Below are 14,954 nucleotides of genomic sequence, written 5' to 3' on the forward strand. Positions count from 1 at the left end.
TAGCCTAAGTCTACAAAGCGGCTGTCAATCAATCTGGCATCATCCTCGGTCAGCGTGAGGCCATCGCCCAGCCTCGTAAGAAATGAAGAGGACACTGCGTCGTTCTGGCGGACTAAGTGCACTTTACGGTGCGATGATGTGAATATCTTACGTAACTTTCGTTAATGTATTCCTCCGGAGTCGAGCAATGCTTGAATATAGCTCGCTGAATCATAGGGATATAAATGTAATGTTTATTAGACTGCTATAAAAGCGGAGCTAACATTGGAACCACAGACGTTAAAACTGATATGACGTCTGTATCGTATGAGTAAACGCATCGTAGGAGTATCATGTATAGTGTTTATTGCTTTCTTGTAAGATTAGATAGCAAGCACCACAACCACAACTGACGTTGCACCGACATTACGCCTGCAGAGGCTGTTTTTCCAAACCAGTTTATAGACCTGGCGTGGCTCTGTGGTAGAATACCCGATTGCCACGCAGAATGCTTGGGTTCAACTCCTGCTGGGATCCTAATTTTCATTCTTTCCATTTGTCCGGTCAACGCTGCCGATGTCGGTTTTTCTTAACGCTCTCGCATTTAATGTCTGTTCTCGCCGTTCCTGGGTAGATATAAACTGTCAATCACCTGTGGCGCATACCCATGCACCGCGGCCCGTGGTAAACGGGTATGTGCCACACGTGTCTGGAGGAAAGGGTTTGACGACGTACGCGACAGGATTTTCACTTTATTCATGTCATGACCCGACAGTCGTATTCGTCAAATCATGTTACCCTCCCATGCAAATTTTGGTCGGCACCAAGTTAAGGAGGCGATCATGAGAGCCCCCAGACGTATGCAGCTAGATAGATAGATAGATAGATACGTAGATAGAAACGCTCAAAGTGCCAGAGGTTCGCTAAGAAATGCTTCGCATTTAAAACGTGCACATACCACGCGCCTTATACGCGAACACATGCTTGTGAACTATTTACCAGTTCGCCATTAGGTATTGCTGCCGAAGAAAGAAGAGACGTGACTATTTACATTACAATATATTGTAATGGAAGTAATATCTATAGATATTATTTTAAATGTAAACAGACTTGGAGATAATTTATTATAGAGCATTATCATGCACACAGAAGTTACGTTGAAATGACCACACGGCAACACCTCGCGACAGCTTGAATGTTCGAGGCTTTCTGTTGCCGCGCAAACTGCAGTGCTTGAAAAGAGTGACGCGTTCAAATTGTCTGATAGAACATTGTCTGGGCGTCTAGCCGTAAGAGGTCTCTGCTACGCAATAGAACAACTCAAGAGAGCTCAACATAAAACAATGAGCCTGAAAGACTGAGCAGCGAGCGAGGCAGTAGTCGACTAAGTCATAATGAATAAGACAGGCAGGGAAGCACACGCATTTGATAAATGTATAAGTAACAAAGCCTGCCTCCGATGTTGCTGATATTAGCCGGTACATTTGTTGCAACTCGAGCGCCCCGCAATGAATCATTCAAACGCTTCGATACTGTACGCTCTGTAATTGGCCGCGCACTTTTATCTGTGGAAGCTTGTGTCTTTCTATGGGACGCCAGTGTTCATTTGTCGTTGAATCTGGAAAAAGGAGGCTGGAAGATCATTAGCCCAACGGTTCAATCTTGGGTGGATCCCGTGTCTCAGTCTTTTATGGTGTCCTTCCTGATTAAGGGAAGACAAGGTAATTACATCCTGTCTAGCTGCAACAGAAGCAGAGGTAATTGATAGGGCTAGGAGTAAATGCGATAGCCTGCAGCTAGCGCACAAGGTATCTCTCGGAAGCCCATTAGTTTGACGCAAAGTGGAAACAGTGTTCCCCTAATATCTAGCCCACTGCCAATTAGTATTTATGAGAGCAAAAGCAAAGTCGTGTGCTTGTCGTGGTTGCCACTTGTTGATACTTAGAGCTGCACGATCTTATTACACTGCTGGTTTAATCCTTTCGACGCGGTGATTCCTTAAGCATAGGTCTTACTAATGAACAATTAGTAAAGGTCACAAATACACAACAATTGGGAAACATATGTTCTGTGTACGGATTTCGGTATTCTCCTTCGATCACCATGAAGTAGTTTTCCCTCCGCGCTAAATTAGTAGATCTGTATACATTTGTTTCGTAATCAAACTCATCGTAAAGCGCCCGTCATCTGCAGGCGTCTCTTTTTTCAAAATATTGTGCACGAAAAGCCACATCGACGCTTTTGTACCGAGCGCACCGACCTAAGTGCGCACAGCCAAGGATTTCACTGCCCATTTCTGAGGCACCGCCACAATAGTTGTCACAAACAGTACATACGTCAAGTAGCATTCCCCTCATGGGTAATCAGATGAGATGTACCTGAGAGCAATCTTGTTTCCTCACGAACAATAATTCCTCATGAGTGCTGTACTTCATAAACGTGCTTTACTTCACAAACCAACCATATCATCGACAATATAGTCTCTTTGTTAGGCGTTAGCATGTTCTGTTATTACTTTTGTGGACTTCCGATGTACTATAGGTAACATCTCGGTATTAATTAGAGGTACTTGGCTTGCGTTGCTAACAAATGCTAAATTTTATAAGCGGTTAAAATTACCTCAGGAACCTGTAACGAGTTAACTCTCTCAAATCGTGTCGCTCTAAGCAAGGAGCTTTTTCCCTGGGGTCGAAGTTGAAACCGAGCCATAATATCGCAATAAAAATTGCAACCCAAGCGACTACGTTTTTTTAATGGGCCACCCTGGTGTGCACCCCAGCATCCTCTTATCCTCCTCGAACTCGCTCACCTGAGCGTAAATCGGCATATCCTTTTTTTCGTATGTACGCGAGGTACGAAACTGCGGAATTTTCTCGTGCATATGACGGAGGCTACGCTCGGTCGCAACGTTTTCTGCGAGCGATAAGTGAAATGAACCATGCAGACATACGAGGCAACAAAGGAATGGAGACCTTTATGGGCCCTAGCAGACATGGCCTGCGGCGGAAAGTTCCGCATTGCCGTGTCGCTCGAGCGCTTTCCTAAACCGCGTTACGAATTCGCGCAGCTCCCCCGCTTACCCAGGTGCCTGCGCACAACTGCAAAAGCGTACTGCATACGACGTTAGACAGAGAGAAAAAGGATGTTGGGAATGAACGAAACTACAAGTGGGGGCAGGTCGGCTTGATGCTCCTTTGCAACCAAGTACATAAAATTACCGCGAGTGCAAAGAAAGAAAGAAAGAAAGAAAGAAAGAAAGAAAGAAAGAAAGAAAGAAAGAAAGAAAGAAAGAAAGAAAGAAAGAAAGAAAGAAAGAAAGAAAGAAAGAAAGAAAGAAAGAAAGAAAGAAAGAAAGAAAGAAAAGAAAGAAAGAAACCGTCACGGATGTTGCCATTTGTACGAGTCGTTCTACTTGAGCGTGGTGGCATCTATTACGTATCAGGAATATTTAAGTCAACCGCTGTTCAGTCCAAATACTTTCACGCATTCATTTCTCAAAGCAGTGGTCAAAATGCATCGCAGAATCAAACGTGACTTTGTAGCATAAAAGAAAAGCACAGCACAACTGAAACAAGGATAAACTCTTTTTAGGCCTCACCGCGAGGCAAATGAAAAAAGAAAAAAAAAAAACGCTACGTGATGTCAATTCGAGGCAGCTTTCAGCCTTTCTACTATTCCTTCCACCAGTTTCTTTTCAAGCTGCGTCTCGCGCGTCTGGTTGTAAAGCGAGTAAAGCCAGACGTCTTTCCACATGCTCGACCACATGCCGGTGACGAAGAGTTGTGCCTCGCCCGGTTTCCTTCGGTTACGCCCAACATCCGGGTTGGCGGCCACGTGCATGCGCTTCGCGACGTCCACGTGACCCATGTCGGCGATGACGGCCATGTGACCCGTGACGTACTGCGGCAGCAGTGTGTAGTGCAGAGCGTAGAGGGACGCCGCGTACAGAGGACCAAGGTGCGATCCGTTGATGAAGAAGGCGTCCCCTTCGCAGTAAGGTGGAAACACGGGACCCCGGAAGAGATCCCGAGGCACGAAGTTGACGCCATTCGGGTCACGACCCACGTCGACGCCTTTGACCGGTTTGCAGTAGAACGAAGGGCGCTTCGCCGTGTCGCTCATCTGATGCTACGTGAAAGCGAAAGTATTGTGAACACTAATGCGCTGTGAATGGGTTTTGCAACTTGCACTTTCATGCGTGCGTTGGCGGCTTGAGAAAGGGGATAGACTAGAGAGGTTATAAAGGCGAAAGCTTTAGATGCCTCATCAAACGGGAAAAAATGATTGTCGGCGGCGGCGTGCACACGGGTGATGCAAAAAATCATCTTGTGATGACGTCACCTTGTGACGCAATCATAACGTCATTGTGGCGTAACATTATGACATTGTCGCGTGGTCAAATTTGGACCGATCTCGGAAGCACTGCATATTGGGCGCGAATAGTTTTCGAAGAGGTGGAAGAATTAGTGCGTTCGACTGAGAAGAAAAAGAAGAGTGACTTTCGCCTTCGACTCGTCACGCTGTGCATAAGCGACGGTGTGGCTTTTTTCTCAATACTTGCCGAACAATGGCTTCTCTGTCACACACATCTCATGGAAACTGCTATACAAGAAAAATACAGAGGGACCACTAAACATGCCCCCACTCTTTCTATTGGCCTTTTCGAAGGTAGTCCTTTTCTTTCTTTTTTTTTTTCAGCAGGTAAGCTTAGCGAGCTTGACTATTGTTAACTATACAGATGATATTGAGGCGTCATCGATCTCCGCACTAGAAGAGTACCGGTAAACATTGTTGCGATAATGGGCCTTAACAGAACCTAATCTAAGTGCTGTGCCTAACTAGCCTAACCTAAGTTTTTATGCTGTGGGAAAGCGCACCACTCGGTCGCTAGACTGGCGCCTGAATAACTTATACCCGAGCCGAGTTCTGTTGATAAACTCCTCAATAAATACCCTTACCCGCCCTATCACCATACAACTGTGGTTTTTGTTTGTATTTTTCAGCCAGGACCATCGTGACAGTACAGTAAAGCCGGGGCGTCATTGATGCGTTAAAACGGAGCCACCTCGAGAAGGTTTCCAGGTTTCCAGATTAAAAAAAAAGAAAACACCAAATTCAAGATCTCCCTTCGCGAGACAGTTCTTGCGCATTGCAGCCTCAAGCAAGAACTATTGCATGTAAATCACGGTGTAAGCAACTCAATCCATCAAAAACAAGGGCTTACATACAAAAGGCGTTGAGAATACAACTATACATTATACGGCAGGAAATGTGAGTCAGATTCAGAACGAATGATGAACAAACAAAACGCAATCGCTTACCCTCGCTTCCTAGATCTCAATGTTGTTGACGAAATAATGACAGTGCGTTCTTGTTCGAGATTTATTGGGCTCACAAAGCACGCTGCGTATTGGCACTTGAGCTGAAAATCATTGCGCGAGGGGGCAGGAGGTGGTTATCTCTTGGGTTCGCGGACACTGCGATATTGTCGTTCTTCGTGCGTACTTTCCCTATATTGTTGTTATACATGTGGTGACGTAATTATAAGCTTCACTTGTTACATCTAAAAATTCAGCCCCCAAATTGCGATCACATTATACCACTACTTAATCAAGAACAGAGCTACAGTAAGCGTAATATATTATAATAATAGTGAGTGCTAATAGTATTGAGTACGTAGCTTCCGTAACGGTGCTCCGTGCGTAAGAACGCTATGTTTCGCATGGAGTGCGTGCGAAGGACTTCTGCTCATGCGCACTAAGCGGGACTCATCGTTCTTACGTACACCAACGCCGTTGCGGGCGCTACGTACGCAATACTAACACTCGCAAATTTTGTGGAGAAAACGTGTGGCTTTGTATTGTTCAACGACCTGGCAGTTACGTAAACTTTTTTTTTTCTTTGCAAAGCAATCAGCATGTTGAGTGAGAAAGTGTTCAGTAACTCACCAAGTATCCCTCCAGAGCTACCGGGTCGGCGAACACGCTATCGTTGACGTGGACGAATAGGCGCAGGGGTCGTGCCTTCCCGCAGCGTTGCTCGACCCAGCACATCACGTCCAGGACGATCTCCACCGAGTTGTTGTCCGCGGCCTCGAACGGTGAGACGAGCAGGTCGCCGTGGGTCTTTATCTCGCGACGCACGGCGTCCATCCTGAACATTCGGAAACGTGGTGGAACAAACGGGAACAAATGAGAACGGTTTGACCTCGATGACCTTGCTGACTCCACTGCAATGTCCGCGGTACAACTTGTAAAAAAAGACAGTTGATACCTCTTTCACAGGAACCGGTCATAACACGAAAGTGAAAGGTGTCTCCACGTAATTACCTGCTTCTTTAATTGACATTAAGAAATACAAGAGAAATACAAGCGCGTGTGTTTGCAGACTGCACAATATAATCAATTTTTCTATAATTTTTTATTATATAGTTTTTAACGCACCATCAAAATGCTTAAAAATCTTCCTTTGGCGAAGCACGCATCTGTAATGTCTAGCTCGGAGTCCTCGTGTCCTGAATCATTGTCGGCTTGATATTCTTATTTACTTGACGCCTGGAGCATTTCGTAGTGTCAGATAAAAGTCATATGCTTCCGCCTAAACACTCCTGAAGTACCGTGATGGCATTCAAACCATACAATAATTAGACGATATATGTCACGAAAATGAGGCAATGTGGCTATCTTCTTTCTGACGGATGCGTAGAGTTGAATCTTGAAGATTGTCGCGCGTGAAGATTCTGTGTCTAATAGAGAAATGTTGCCCTCTTCTATGTTCTTTGTGTGTCTGTACCGGGACAGCTTAAAGCTCTACCATAGTAGAGTACACCGTACTCTAAATCGTTGAACATTCTAAATATTCTAAACACACACCATGCTGGTGCTTTTTGTAGGGACAGTTGCATACGGCTCTCCCAAAATAGAATATGCAGGGCTGTGCATAATGCGCCTTTCATTCTAAACACCAATTCACTGATGTCACTTCCGTGACGGATATGATGTCATTGAATTCTTGGTGGAGCCCGGCATAAAACACTTTCGTGTTAAAAAAGGCCAAGCGTAACGCAGTTCCCATTCTCGCTATGCGGCTTCGTGTATTAAGGCGAGAGCCTTAGATGCCTCATCAAACGAGAAAATTGACCGTCGGTGTCGACCGTAGACCCGCGGCGTCGGCGTCAACAGGAGTGATGCACAAGATTATCTCGTGATCGCGTCACCATTCGACGTTATTTTGACGTCAGATATATATTCAACTATGACGTCATATAAAGGGACGTCATCACAAGACCTCAGGTAACATGATAGCGTCATCAAACGACATCGCTTGGTCAAAGGTGGGCAGATAACGGAGGCAACCAGGTGACGTGCAGAAAGCTTGCAATGGCTCCGATTCTGGTGGCAGCGCAAAGCCATGTTAGGTGCAGAAAGCTTTCGGAAGGAGGAGGGGGGAGATCAATGCATCGACTTAGAATACAATGATAAAGACGGCTTTCGCCTTCGAGTCGTCTTTGGCAAATGCATAAGGTACCCTGCCAGTTTTTCTTTTTTTTGGCACATTGGCACGGAATATTGCCAATCATTATTACACCCACATTCGGCCACTGAAAGCCAAACTGTATTTACTTCTGGAGCCCCGAAGCCTTTTGCTGACAACTGCGGTCACCATTTAAGCTATGGGTCAACGTAACAATCCCGACTGTCCAAAAAGAGCTACATTTGGTACACGAGAAATCATTGAATAAGGAGTTGTCGCTAGAGCCAACGTTCGGCAAGATTTCTTGGCTTCTACAACGTTTGGACAAGTCCTCTTGCCCAAACGTTAGCTACATCAACAGTCCCTGTACAATATCTCTCATCACTTGGAGCCTCCATCTACTCCTGAAGTGATGTCGTGTTTGGATTACATTTGTGTCAATAGTGTCGTCTATACAAAATAAAAATTGGCTATTGACATTATTTTGTAAGATGTTATCCTAAGGTCTTTTTCTTACTTAACAACACTCACATACAAAAAGCAAAAAACACGTACCTATACCCTTAAGCCTCTAGTAGAAAATATACACAAGGCAGAGAAACTGCAGTTAGTCCCCGTGAAAGTGAACTTTTTCACTTATAATAATCATCATTAAGAAACTCTTCATTTTTTACCTATATGTTAAATTCGAGAAATACTCCTACCTAATTTCCGCATTTAGTTCGTTAGATGAAACACCCAGTAAGTGCGAACGAAATGTTCCCTCACCTAGCATAGCGGAGACCAGGGCTGGGCAAAGATACTTTGAAATTGTATCGCGATACGATACAAGATACTCAGGCTAGAAGTATTTGAGATACAGATACAAGATACCTCAACACTGATTGTATCCGATACGATACATTCCAATTGTATCTTAAGATACCTCGATACATTTGCAAACTTGTTATTATATATCTGTGTAATGAAGCACTAAATGCCTATGCACGAAAATGTTCGCTTGAAAATGTATTAGATGCGACCAATTTTGTTCCATTTGAATGAAGTGTGCGTTAGTATCTCGACCGTTTTGTACTTCTTGCTCGAGGTATATTAGTTCCATTCCGTAACAACTTATTGGCGTTGCTTTAGCTGCTTAAAATGAGCGCACTTTATACACTTCGATGATAGAGGTTCTTGCTTGTCGCTTTTGTAATTGATAGGAGTCGCTGCTCTGCTTGCCGACCAGTTAGCGGGTTGTCATCTAATCATAAGAACTTCAATAAGAACCCTCCGCACGATGGTGCAAATACTATTGTGTAGTTCTACCTTGCCCGTAAGCGTATTACGGTTTTCTCAATAACGGATCACCGGACAGATGTACGTCACCAAGAATATATGCCACACAGAAACGCTTCAGACGTATGGTACAGAGGCACAAAGCGCCACAGGACATCGCCGCTATTCAGACAATGTCAGTTATAACTCCGATTACCTGATGATTGGTAGCAGTAAAAGAATTTAGGGAAGCCTAAACAAGGAACACGAATATATCTAAGTAAAATAGAAAAGCGGTTTCGTATCAGACACAGCGAGTAAGCACAGGAAGCATGCACCCCCAAGAGCTAATAATAATTGCTGCCTTTGACGTCCCAAAACCACGCTATGATTATGAGAGACGTGTAATGGAGGGCTAGCTCCGGGAAATTTTGACCACCTGGAGTTCTAAGACCTAAATATAAGCACACGGGTCTCTAGAATTTTCCTGCCATCGGAATGCGGCCACCGCGACTTTCGGGTCAGCTGTCAAGCACCACAATCACTAGACCATCACGACGGGTAACCCCTAATATCTATGAGGATTAAATTTAGTGCCTATGGAAAATAGCGTAAAACGGCTCGTTGGGACGCTCATGAGAAAAACGGTGCATTTGGCATAACAATATTTTTCGAATACTTTTGCTAACATATATAAAATGGCTCCTAATAATTTACGATATTATAATGGAAACTCAATTTCGCGATTTAACTTAGTAGAAAGCAGAATTTTTGTTGTTGCATACACCAGGTGCGTCCGGATTATTATGCATTTGCTCTCAATATCGCCTTTACATAACAGTAAATTCAAGTGGACTATAAGTATGCAAAAAGTAGCAAAAATGACGCAGACAATTAAAAGCAAGAAAAAATGAGAGAGCTTACCTAGGCAGTACGTTAAAAGCATATTGCAGTAAACGGACAAGAAAAAAAAAACTTTATACAATCATATGTAATGTATGAGATGGCACAGACGTACAGCTAAGAAAGAACTTCTGCTAACAATCAAATTATGATTTTAAAAACTCTTCGAATAAAAGAAAAGGGGACGTACGCCAAGATAGTGGTTGTTATGTGAATGCTTGTTCTGTTAGATCCAGCATCGGTACCGGTGGTGCTATAGCTGTTGGAATATTATTTACATATAAGTTCATCCTAGTTCATCTAAGTCACACTTACATGCACGAGATCCTTCAAATCGCCGATGTGTAAAACCCACGAGACGCAATGCAAACCCCCATTCTTGCATTCTTCAGCCTTCGTAACGAAGCACCACTCAAGTGAAACTGCGATAACGACACTACAGCGGCATCAGAATGTGTGCGAAAGATGCCGCGCGCACAGGAGTACACGGCACAGGATGGTTGCTAAGTGCAAAGTGTCACGACACTAACACAACTAAGAAAACGATAAAACAAGAGGTCGGCTGGGTGTACGTTCGCGCGCTCGTCTGTCGAGACAACGAGAGCGTCACCACGTGACTCTGCTCCACCAATAGGGACACTCAGAGCTCACGCCTATCCTCGCTGGAAAGCTCTGGTGGAAAGATAAAGTAATTTCACTGCTTTAGCTTTATTCTGGTGTCTTAGGAGCAGCAATATCAGCTTGAGAAGCGGCGTTCAGCCAGCGTTTATTGTTTCGAATTTTGGTGGCGCGATCGCAGTATCTTGTATCTTAAGATACTCGATACATTATTCAATGTATCGGAAATACAGATACTAATACACGTCTTGCGAGACGTATCGCGATACAGATACAAGATACCGAATGAGTATCTAAGATAGTATCGAAGATACATGTATCTTCGATACTGCCCAGCACTGGCGGAGACTAACAATATTTCAGAGCCCTCGATCAACCGTTGGAGCGAGTGGTGCACGCACGAACTCCTGGTTGATCTGGATAGTGACCAAACATTTGGAAAAAGCCGTTCGGAATCACTGTTGGTCGCTGGAAACAAAACCTACGTGAGCGTAGCCGGGCATCTTTAGACTTCCATGCGCTACAAACTTTACAGGAAAAGTCGCAAAAGTAAAAGACAAAGTTCAAAGGGAAACTTATCGTCCACGGGCTTTACTGTCGCTTGCATAGCGTACCGCACACCTTTTGGAGACATAAACCTGCAATAAAGCTTTTGTTTGGGCCAGTTGGTTCATACTTGGACTATTGAATAGCAGCGCAAGAAACACGGACAAAGAAGGCACATGTACCCGCCTGTGCCTGTCCTGTTTACATGTGCTTTCTTTGTCCTTGATTCTTACGCTGCTCTTCAATAGGCATATTAGGAACATGTTGCCTTTGGATAGTCGGTCCACATAGAGAGATAGACAAAAACACTTAATCATATCCGCATAGATGTTAACCTTGTCTATCGTCTGGCTTGCTACTCTCGGTGACGGGTGATGACCACCGATCATGCAAAACGCGACCCACCTCGTCGAGTTTCTCACGAAGCCCGTGTAGAAGAGGAACGTCCACGAAGGCAGCGCTGAGCGGACGGCGCTGTGTGCAATGGTGTCCCGGATCGCGTCACGTATGGCGCCGTTTTCCGGCCACGTGCGGATAACCAGGACGATCTGCGTGTTGTTGCTGGCGCACAGCGAGCTAGGGTAGTGCGAGAGAACCGGCAGCGCAGGCCGCACTCTGGATGTGAGGGTGAGTGCGGCCACGCACAGCAAGCAGATGGAGACCAGAGCCAAGGGCGAGCGGCAGAAGCGCTTCACGCAAAACAGGACCCTGCGATGCGAACAGCAGACAGCTCTAAAAACAATGGATACATGCGCGACGTGATAAGAAAACAGGGACTTTACTAAAGGCAGACATAATACTTCAACGCACGTTAACTGCCAACCGCTTATTAAGGTGAAAGCCTTAGATGCCTCATGAGTCATCACACACGAAAATTGACGGTCGGCGTCCCGCGGCGTCGGCATCAACACGAGTGATGAGAAAAATCGAGTGATGACGTCAGCATATGACGTCATCATGAAATAACAGGTCACCAAAATGTGTGACGTTACAATGGTGGCGTCGTGACGTCACAGAACGTGACGTCACATAATGACGTCATCACATGACATCGTCGCTTGGTCAAAGGAAGGCTGATCACAGAGGCAGTCCGTCTGGTTTCCTTAGCAGTGTTCTTATGCACGCCTTGCTCACTAACCTACACAGAAAACGAGGAAGATGATGGAGAATAACGTTACGCACAGTAAAATGCCTACTCTCCCTGCAAGCCCCTTTCCCCTTTAATCTTCCCCTGCACCTCTGTTTTGTTACGAAGTCTCGCTTTGATGCTTTCAACGTATTCCCTTCGCAGTCTTCTAATACGTATCAGACGTAGTTGGTGCACTTCCCTAATGTACATTAAGGAAGTGCACCAACTACGCCTGACTAAAGCATTGATCAAGAAATCTTTTGTGCAGCAAGAAAGTAACGCATTCAACATTGTGTTCACTTAACGTGACGGGGTATAATATCGCCAAGTAAGGGCTCTTATTAAATGCGAAGCATTTCTTAACGAATCCAAGGAACTTTGAGCGTTTCTATCTATCTATCTATCTATCTATCTATCTATCTATCTATCTATCTATCTATCTATCTATCTATCTATCTATCTATCTATCTATCTATCTATCTATCTATCTATCTATCTATCTATCTATCTATCTATCTATCTATCTATCTATCTATCTATCTATCTATCTATCTATCTTGTTAAGGCGTCTATTGACGGCGGGATTGACGGCGACGATGCACAACGACAGAGCGCAGACTCGCAGACTCTCGCGAGCACGAGCACGAGGGGCGTGCTCTCCGAGAAGAGGCGAAGAGGGCGACCCACTAGGAGGCGCTCGAGAGGACGACCCATTAGAGCGTTCCAATGCTTCTGTACAATCTATATATATATATATATATATATATATATATATATATATATATATATATATATATATATATATATATATATATATATATATATATATATATATATATCTGGCCGCCTACGTCTGGGTGTTCTCGTGATCACTTTAACTTTGTGTAGACCAAAATTGGCACGGGAGGGTAAGAAGATTTGCCGAACATTGCTGCCAAGTCATGACATGAATAACTAGAAAATTCTGTCGCGTACATCGTCAAACCCTTTCCTCCAGACACGTGTGGCATATACCCGTTTACCACGGGCCGCGGTGTATGGGTATGCGCCACAGGTGATTGACAGTTTATAATCTACCAAGGAAGTCGAAAAGAGACATTGGTAATTTAAATGCGAGATCGTTAAGAAAAACCGACATTGCCAGCGTTGACCCGACGAATGCAACGGATAAAATCAGGATCCCGGCAGGAATTGGTCCCAAGCATTCTGCGTGGCAGTCAGGTATTCCACCACAGAGCCGCGCCAGGTCTAGAAACTGCTTTGGAAAAATACCCTATACAGGCGTAATGTCGGTGCAACGTCCATTGTCGTTGCTGGCTATCTAATTTTGTAACATTGCAATAAACATTACATATGTACTCCTAGGATACATGCGTCATGTCAGGTTAACGCCTGTGGTTCTAGTGTTAGTTCGGCTTTTATAGCAGCCTAATAAACATTACATTTGCATTTTTATGTTTCAGCAACCTATATTCAAGCATTGACCGACCCCGGAGGATTACGCTAACGAAAGTTACATATGATATTCACATCATCGCACCGTAAAGTGCCCTTTTCGATAATACTCGCATATGTCATAACGTCAGACCATAAGTTACCCTTTAAACGTCAGTGTTTTCAACGTGCCTAGTAAGCCCACGATCTGCACACGACTATACTACACTTACAAAAACACGTCCATCCACCTTCTAACGCTTGGCTCAAGGCTAAAAAATGCAGCATAGAACTACTCGCTCACTGCTTCGCATGAAACCGATTCCCCAAAGGCGTGGGATCTGCTGAATTTTTCTTTCCTTTTTCTTTTCTTTGCTTTATTTATTAGGAGCAGAATCTCAGTTGTTACGAAAAGATCAGACAGTGCACCATGATATTTAAGCTAATTCAAATATAATTCTCCTAACATAACGATAAACAAGCTTGGTACTTCGGTCCGATATTTGAAGACGTAAAACAATTGTGTATGAACGGGACCCCATAAAATACTGCACCTCTCTTCTCTACAATGTCTACCATCACTGCTAAAACTGATCGCTGCGCTGTCGCGTTCACTGCGTGAGCGTGCCTATTATTTAGAACCCTACATAGGCTATGACATTTTTGAAAGGAATATAGTGGAGCTGTGGACGTATCCGTTCCAGCTTGTACACCAAACCGAATATAGGCTTTGAGTAAACGGTCATTTGAACACAAATAGACAGTGACTTAATGTGCTTACAAGCAACCTGAGGGCAGCTCGACGGGAAGCCCATCACGTGTAACTATCTATAGCCAGTATATGTAACGTTAGTGCAAGCAAAAAGTACATCGATATTCACGTGGAGAAAGCAATACTGCACCTGCAGATTAGTGCAGATGTATGCCAGGAAGGTTATATGCAACATATCCTGAAGGAACTTACCATGACATTATTTTTGGTTATGGCAGTAGCAGCTTAATCAGAATAAAACAAAATATGTGACCTATGTTGTACCTGGGCTCATTATAATTAGGCTGCTTTAACATACAGTACCTTATTATTCTATGAACACAAGCGGAGCAGGCATTGACAACTTTAATCGAAGACCATCACTAGGAACCCATAACAGAGAATAAATAAGAACTCCTACGTTTAATTCTACTTAATGCCAATATGTAAAACAGTTACTCACTTCATTGTTGGCCAGATGCAGCAATGCTTAAGAAAACAGGAAGAGCAGTACTACGAGTTGTTCCTCAAGTCTCAGCGAAGCCGGCGAAGACCACTCGTAAACTTCTTTCTTTTTCTCTTTTCTAGTGGCTATAGGCGTTTCACGCGGTGATGCACGAGATTGTTTGTTTGTTTTTCCTTCTGTTCTATGGCACGTACCCATTCTGGGGGATGGGCAAGAATATATAGGCATGAAAGTGACTGCACAAGATCAGACCTGTGTAGGTAAAAGTTCAGTGGGAGGACCCGGCATCGTATTCTCGTAATTGATATTTCTGCCCTTCTAGTGGAGCACCATCAATTTTTCCAAGAATAATGAAGATGAGGAAACTCAGATGTTGACAAAGCACACCTATCGTAGTT

At 44.1% G+C, this 14,954-nt stretch overlaps 1 protein-coding gene across 1 annotated transcript; it reads right to left on the reverse strand.

The window, feature by feature from the left end:
- Positions 1 to 3,611: 3,611 nt before the first annotated feature.
- On the reverse strand, positions 3,612 to 14,613 carry LOC119392791 (acetylgalactosaminyl-O-glycosyl-glycoprotein beta-1,3-N-acetylglucosaminyltransferase-like). Its single transcript, XM_037659744.2, has 4 exons — positions 14,554 to 14,613; positions 11,182 to 11,484; positions 5,928 to 6,132; positions 3,612 to 4,107 (listed from the first exon to the last, which is right to left on the reverse strand). The coding sequence occupies exons 1-4, from the start codon at positions 14,556 to 14,558 to the stop codon at positions 3,622 to 3,624; spliced, it is 999 nt and encodes a 332-aa protein (XP_037515672.1). The 5' UTR covers positions 14,559 to 14,613; the 3' UTR covers positions 3,612 to 3,621.
- Between the last annotated feature and the right edge of the window lie 341 nt (positions 14,614 to 14,954).

The sequence above is a fragment of the Rhipicephalus sanguineus genome, chromosome 5 (assembly GCF_013339695.2).
Source record: "Rhipicephalus sanguineus isolate Rsan-2018 chromosome 5, BIME_Rsan_1.4, whole genome shotgun sequence".
NCBI classification, from domain to species: domain Eukaryota; kingdom Metazoa; phylum Arthropoda; class Arachnida; order Ixodida; family Ixodidae; genus Rhipicephalus; species Rhipicephalus sanguineus.

What these genes read in the sequence shown, in the direction of transcription:
- LOC119392791 (XM_037659744.2), bottom strand. An exon ending in TTCGTGAGAAACTCGACGAG is followed by an intron (nt 6,133 to 11,181) that starts GTGGGTCGCGTT and finishes CCGAATGTTCAG; the next exon opens with GATGGACGCCGTGCGTCGCG. An exon ending in TAGCTCTGGAGGGATACTTG is followed by an intron (nt 4,108 to 5,927) that starts GTGAGTTACTGA and finishes GCTTTCACGTAG; the next exon opens with CATCAGATGAGCGACACGGC.